General features: G+C 68.3%; 1 protein-coding gene across 1 annotated transcript; it reads right to left on the bottom strand.

Annotated features, from left to right (window-relative positions):
- IL23A (interleukin 23 subunit alpha) lies at window positions 1-4,752 on the bottom strand. Its single transcript, XM_064406255.1, has 4 exons — window positions 4,528-4,752; window positions 3,672-3,770; window positions 1,842-1,967; window positions 1-157 (listed from the first exon to the last, which is right to left on the bottom strand). Exons 1-4 carry the CDS (start codon window positions 4,750-4,752, stop codon window positions 17-19), a joined length of 591 nt encoding a protein of 196 aa, XP_064262325.1. The 3' UTR covers window positions 1-16.
- Between the last annotated feature and the right edge of the window lie 1,461 nt (window positions 4,753-6,213).

The following is a 6,213-nucleotide window of genomic DNA, read 5'->3' as shown; positions in this document are numbered from 1 at the left end:
GCGATGTCCGGGGGTCTCAGCGGGCGCTGTGGCTGAAGACGCGGCCGATGAGCGCGGCGAAGGAGCGCAGGCGGTTCAGGGCCAGGTGTCGCTGCAGCGGCTGCTCCCAGAGCTGGGTGGGCGCCAGGAGGGGCCGGGGGGGGCGGCCCTGCCCGTCCTGGGGGGACACGGGGGTCAGGGGGGCTCGGGGGGGGGCGTGTGGGTCACCCCCGGGGGAGATCTGGGGACAGCGAGGGACACTGAGGGACACTGAGGGACGTTTGGGGACACTGGGGGGACACCGAGGGACAGCAAAGGACACTGAGGGACAGTGAGGGACGTTTGGGGACACTGGGGGACACCGAGGGATAATGAGGGACACTGAGGGACACTGAGAGACATTTGGGACATTGAGGGACATTGAGGGATACTGAGAGACACTGAGGGATCCCGGGGGACACTGAGGGACCTTCAGGGACAGTGGGGGACATTTGGGGACACGGAGGGACACCAAAGGACACTGAGGGAGACTGAGGGACAGGCTGGGACACTGAGGAGACACTGAGAGACACTGAGGGACCCCATGGGACACTGAGGGACATCGGGGGACACTAAGGGACACTGAGGGACACTGAGGGACAGGATGGGACACTGAGGGACCCTCAGGGTCACCAAGAGACACCGAGGGACACCAGGGGACACTGAGGAACAGTGAGGTACACTGAGGGACACCGGGGGACACTGAGGGACAATAAGGGATAGTGTGGGACAATAAGGGACGCTGAGGGACATGGGGGACACTGAGGGGACACTGAGGGACAGGATGGGACACTGAGGGACCCTCAGGGTCACCAAGAGACACCGAGGGACACCAGGGGACACTGAGGAACACTGAGAGACATTGAGGGACCCCGGGGGACACTGAGGGACATTTGGGACACTGAGGGACATTGAGGGACACCAGGGGACACTGAAGGACACTGGGGGACATTTGGGGACACTGGGGGACACTGGGGGACAGTGGGGGACATTTGGGGACACTGAGAGACATTGAGGGACCCTCATGGACACCGGGGAACACCGAGGGACACCGAGGGACACTGGGGGACATTGAGGGACACTGAGACATACCAAAGGACACTGAGGGACACCGAGGGACAATAAGGGACACTATGGGACAATGAGGGTCATTGAGAGACATGGGGGGACACTGAGGGACACCAAAGGACACGAGGAACACACTGGGGGACATTCAGGGACACTGGGGGACACCAGGGGACACTGAGAGATACCAGGGGACACTGAGGGACCTTCAGGGACCCTGGGGGACATTTGGAGACACTGAGAGGACACTGAGGAACATCGGGGGACATCGGGGGACACTGAGGAACAATGAGGGACCCTGAGGGACCATGAGGGACATTGAGGGACACCGAGGGACACGGAGGGACCCTCAGGGACATTGAGGGACATCGGGGGACACCGAGGAACAATGAGGGACCCTGAGGGACACTGAGGGACATTGAGGGACACTGAGGGACAATGAGGGACACCGGGGGACACTGAGGGACACTGGGGGACACTGAGGGACACCGGGGGGCACCGGGGGACACTGAGGAACAGTGAGGGACACTGAGAGACACCGAGGGACACCGGGGGACAGGGTGGGACACTGAGGGACCCTCAGGGACATTGAGGGACATCGGGGGACACCGAGGGACAATGAGGAACACCGAGGGACCCTGAGGAACCCTGAGGGACACTGGTGGACACCGCGGGACAATGAGGGACACTGTGGGACATTGAGGGACACCGGGGGACACCGGGGGCCGCCCCGGCCGCCCCGCAGCCCCGGCGCTCACCGGGACGTGGCGCAGCAGCCGCTCCAGGGCGCTCTGCAGCTGCGGCTGCGGCCGCTCGCGGAAGATGTCGGAGCCCAGCAGGTCCCGGTAGTGCTGCAGCGCCTGCCGGACCCGCTGCAGGCAGCGCTGCGGGCGCGGGGGTCAGCTGGGGGGCGGGACCCCGCCGGGACCCCCCGACCCCCGAGGGCATCCCTGGGACCCCCAGAATCCCTGAGACCCCCTAGGGCATCCCTGAGACCCCGCCGGGAGATCCAAATGCGTCCTTGGGACCCCCGGGACCCCCAGAATCCCTGAGACCCCTCCGGGGGCTCCAAACGCGGCTCTGGGACCCCCGGGACCCCCAGAATCCCTGAGACCCCTCTGGGAGCTCCAAATGCATCCCCGGGACCCCCGGGACCCCCAGAATCCCTGAGACCCCGCCGGGGGCTCCAAACCCGGCCCTGGGACCCCCAGAATCCCTGAGACCCCTCTGGGAGCTCCAAATGCGTCCTTGGGACCCCCGGGACCCCCAGAATCCCTGAGACCCCTCCGGGAGCTCCAAATGCATCCTTGAGATCCCCGGGACCCCCAAGTTCATCCTAAGCGTCCCTGGGACCCCCGCGAACCCCGAGAGCATCCCTGAGACCCCTCCGGGGGCTCCAAATGCATCCCCGGGACCCCCAGAATCCTGGAGACCCCTCTGGGGGCTCCAAATGCATCCCCGGGACCCCCAAGTCCCCCAGAATCCCTGAGACCCCTCCGGGAGATCCAAATGCGTCCTTGGGACCCCCGGGACCCCCAAGTTCATCCTAAGCATCCCTGGGACCCCCGCGACCCCCGAATGCATCCCTGAGACCCCTCCGGGGGCTCCAAACGCGGCTCTGGGACCCCCGGGACCTCCAGAATCCCTGAGACCCCCGAGGGCATCCTTGAGACCCCGCCGGGGGCTCCAAATGCATCCCCGGGACCCCCAGAATCCCTGAGACCCCGCCCGGAGCTTCCAAACGCGTCCTTGGCACCCCCGGGACCCCCAAGTTCATCCTCAGCATCCCTGAGACCCCCAGACATCCCCAGGACCCCCAGAATCCCCGAGACCCCTCTGGGACCTCCAAATGCATCCCCGGGACCCCCAAGACCCCCGAAGGCATCCCCAGGGCCCCCAAGTGCATCCCTGGGACCCCTCTGGGACCCCCAAGTTCATCCTCAGCATCCCTGAGACCCCCAGACATCCCCAGGACCCCCAGGATCCCCGAGACCCCTCTGGGACCTCCAAATGCGTCCTTGGGACCCCCGGGACCCCCAGGATCCCCAAGTTCATTCTCGGTATCCCTGGGACCCCCAGACAGCCTCAGGACCCCCCAGACGAAACGCAGAGCATCCCTGGGACCCCTCTGGGACCCCCCAAGTTCATCTTCAGCATCCCTAGGACCCCCAGACATCTTTGGGACCCCCCCAGACGAACCCCAGAGCATCCCCAGGACCCCCAGACACCCCCGGGACCCCTCTGGGACCCCTCAGGGACCCCCAGCTTCATCCTCACGACCCCCAGGCACCCCCGGGACCCCCCAGACGAACCCCCAAGCATCCCCTGGGACTTCCCAGACACCCCTGGGACCCCCGAGTGCCTCCCCAGGACCCCCAGACACTCCCGGGGACCCCTCTGGGACCCCCAGCTTCATCCCCAGCATTCCTGAGACCCCCCCCAGACACCCCCGGGACCCCTCTGGGACCCTTCAGGGACCCCCAGCTTCATCCCCAGCACCCCTGGGGCCCCCCCCGAGCCCCGCAGCCCCTCTCGGTGATCCCGGCAGCCCCCCCCGGGCCCCCCCGAGCCCCCGGGCCCCCCGGTACCGTGTGGTTGCTCTCCAGGCTCAGGGGGTCGCAGGCGTCGCTGCAGCGGATCCGGGGGGGCCAATTTTGGGGTTCGTCCTCGAGCAGCTGCAGCCCCTCCTGCAGCAGAGATCGGGGCCGCGCCCCCGTGTCCGGTACCGGGGGGGACACCGAGCACCGGGGGCACCGAGCACCGGGGGAGCACCGAGCACCGAACCCCCCCGGGCCCACCCCCGCCGCGATGCCCCCGCGTCTCCCGGTGCCTCCCGAGCTTCCCGGTGCCCCCAGCCGAGCTCCCGGTGCCCGCCGGTGGTGCCCCCCGGTACTCTGGCTGAGCCCCCCCGGTGCCTCCCGAACCCCTCGGTGCTTCCCGAGCTCCAGCTCCCCCCGGCCGAGCCTCCCGGTGCTCTGGCTGAGACTCCCGGTGTTTCCCGAGCCCCCCGGTTCCTCCCGAGACCCCCGATGCTTCTCGAGCCCCCCGGTGCTTCCTAAGCTCCCCGGTTGAGCTCCCGGTCTCCCTGGCGGACCCGCCCGGTCTTCTGGCTGAGCCCCCGGTTCTTCCCGAGCTTCTCGGTGTCCCTGGCGGAGCCCCCGGTGCCTCCCGAACCTCCCGGTGCTTCTCGAGCCCCCCGCTCTCCCTAGCCGAGCCCCCGGTACTCTAGCTGAGCTCCCCGGTGCTTCCCGAGCTCCCCGGTACCCCGGTTGAGCTCCCGGTACTCCGGCTGAGCTCCCGGTGCTTCCTAAACTCCCCGGTACCCCGGCTGAGCTCTCGCTGCCCCCGGCGGAGCTCCCCGGTACTCTGGCTCAGCCCCGCCGTGTTTCCCGTGCCCCGGTGCCTCCCGAGCCCCCCGGTGCCTCCCGAGCCCCCCGCACTCACCAGCACCGGGTGCGGCTCCCTGACCGTCCCCAGCAGCCGCGAGAGCTCCCGGGACAGGACCCTGCAGGCGGCCCAGTCCGGTACCGGTACCGCTGTCTGTCCCGGTGTCTGTCCCGCTGTCTGTCCCGGTGCCTGTCCCGGTGCCGGTGCCGGTGCCGGGGCGGCGGGAGGCGGCGGCAGCAGAGCCAGCAGCAGGCAGAGGCGGAGGCGGCGGAGCGGAGCCATCGCTGCCCGGTCTGTGCCGCCACCGGCGCCGCCACCGGGCTCTTATGGGGCGGCGGCAGGTGGGGAATCCCGGGGCAGGTGCTCCCGCCCCGCCGAAAGCAGAACCGATACCGGGCCGGGGTCCCCGCGCTGCGCCCCGCCGCACCGGGACGGGACGGGACGGGCAGGAAAACCCGGGGCAGTTCCTGGCGGCGCGGGAGGCACCGGGACCGGCACCGGGACAGATACCGGGACAGACACCGGGACAGACACCGGGACAGACACCGGGACCGGCACCGGGACAGGCACCGGGACAGACACCGGGACCGGCACCGGGACAGACACCGGGACAGACACCGGGACAGACACCGGGACAAGCACTGGCACTGGCACTGACACCGACACCGGGGCAATCCCTCGGTTCACTGCTCCCCGGTGCCGCCGTGTCCGAGCCGGTGTCCCCGGTGTTCCCGGTTGTCCCGGGTTGTCCCGGTATTCCCGGTTGTCCCAGTGTTCCCGGTTGTCCCGGTTGTCCCCGGTTGTCCCCGGTATTCCCGGTGTTCCCGGTGTTCCCGGTTGTCCCCGGTTGTCCCCGGTATTCCCGGTGTTCCCGGTTGTCCCCGGTTGTCCCGGTATTCCCGGTATTCCCGGTGTTCCCGGTTGTCCCCGGTTGTCCCGGTATTCCCGGTTGTCCCAGTGTTCCCGGTTGTCCCGGTTGTCCCCGGTATTCCCGGTGTTCCCGGTTGTTCCCGGTTGTCCCCGGTATTCCCGGTGTTCCCGGTTGTCCCCGGTTGTCCCCGGTATTCCCGGTATTCCCGGTGTTCCCGGTTGTCCCCGGTATTCCCGGTGTTCCCGGTTGTTCCCGGTTGTCCCCGGTATTCCCGGTATTCCCGGTATTCCCGGTTGTCCCGGGTCGGACCGGGCCGTGCTGCCGCAATCTTGGCGGCTCCGGCGCTTCCCGCTCCGCCCGCCGGGGCTGCCCCCGGTTTTCCCCGGCACCGGGCGCGCCGCGGGCACCGGGGATGGGCCGGGCACGGGGGGAGCGGGCGGGGACACGGCGGGGACAGCGGGGGACACTGAGAGACACCAAAGGACACTGAGGGACATTTGGGACATGGAGGGACACTGAGGGACATTGAGGGACACTGAGGGACATTTGGGACACCAGCGGACACGATGAGATACCAAGGGACAGAGCGGGACACCTGGGGACACTTGGGGACACTTGGGGACACTTGGGGACACTTGGGGACACTTGGGGACATTTGGGGACACTTGGGGACATTCTGCGGTGCCGTGTGACCCCAGGGGACATTGTGGGACCCCCGTGCACGCTGTGTAGGAATGCCAAGGGACACTTGGCGACACCTGGGGACATTGGGGACCCCGAGGGGTGCCAGGCATGTCCCAAATGTCCCCGCGCTGCTCCGTGACACCCCGCAGGCTCTCGTAGGTGACCGGGGACGCTGCGGGACACCCGTG

The sequence above is a fragment of the Passer domesticus genome, unplaced genomic scaffold (assembly GCF_036417665.1).
Source record: "Passer domesticus isolate bPasDom1 unplaced genomic scaffold, bPasDom1.hap1 HAP1_SCAFFOLD_178, whole genome shotgun sequence".
In the NCBI taxonomy this organism is placed as follows: domain Eukaryota; kingdom Metazoa; phylum Chordata; class Aves; order Passeriformes; family Passeridae; genus Passer; species Passer domesticus.
The sequence above is the reverse complement of the archived record's forward strand: the minus strand, read 5'-3'. Positions and strand labels throughout refer to the sequence as shown.

Coding starts and splice junctions, on each gene's coding strand:
- IL23A (XM_064406255.1), bottom strand. CDS start 4,752: ATGGCTCCGCTCCGCCGCCTCCGCCTCTGCCTGCTGCTGGCTCTGCTG. Junction 1,968..3,671: donor GCCTGGAGAGCAACCACACG/GTACCGGGGGGC, acceptor CCGCGCCCGCAG/CGCTGCCTGCAGCGGGTCCG. Junction 158..1,841: donor GGCTGCTGCGCCACGTCCCG/GTGAGCGCCGGG, acceptor GTGTCCCCCCAG/GACGGGCAGGGCCGCCCCCC.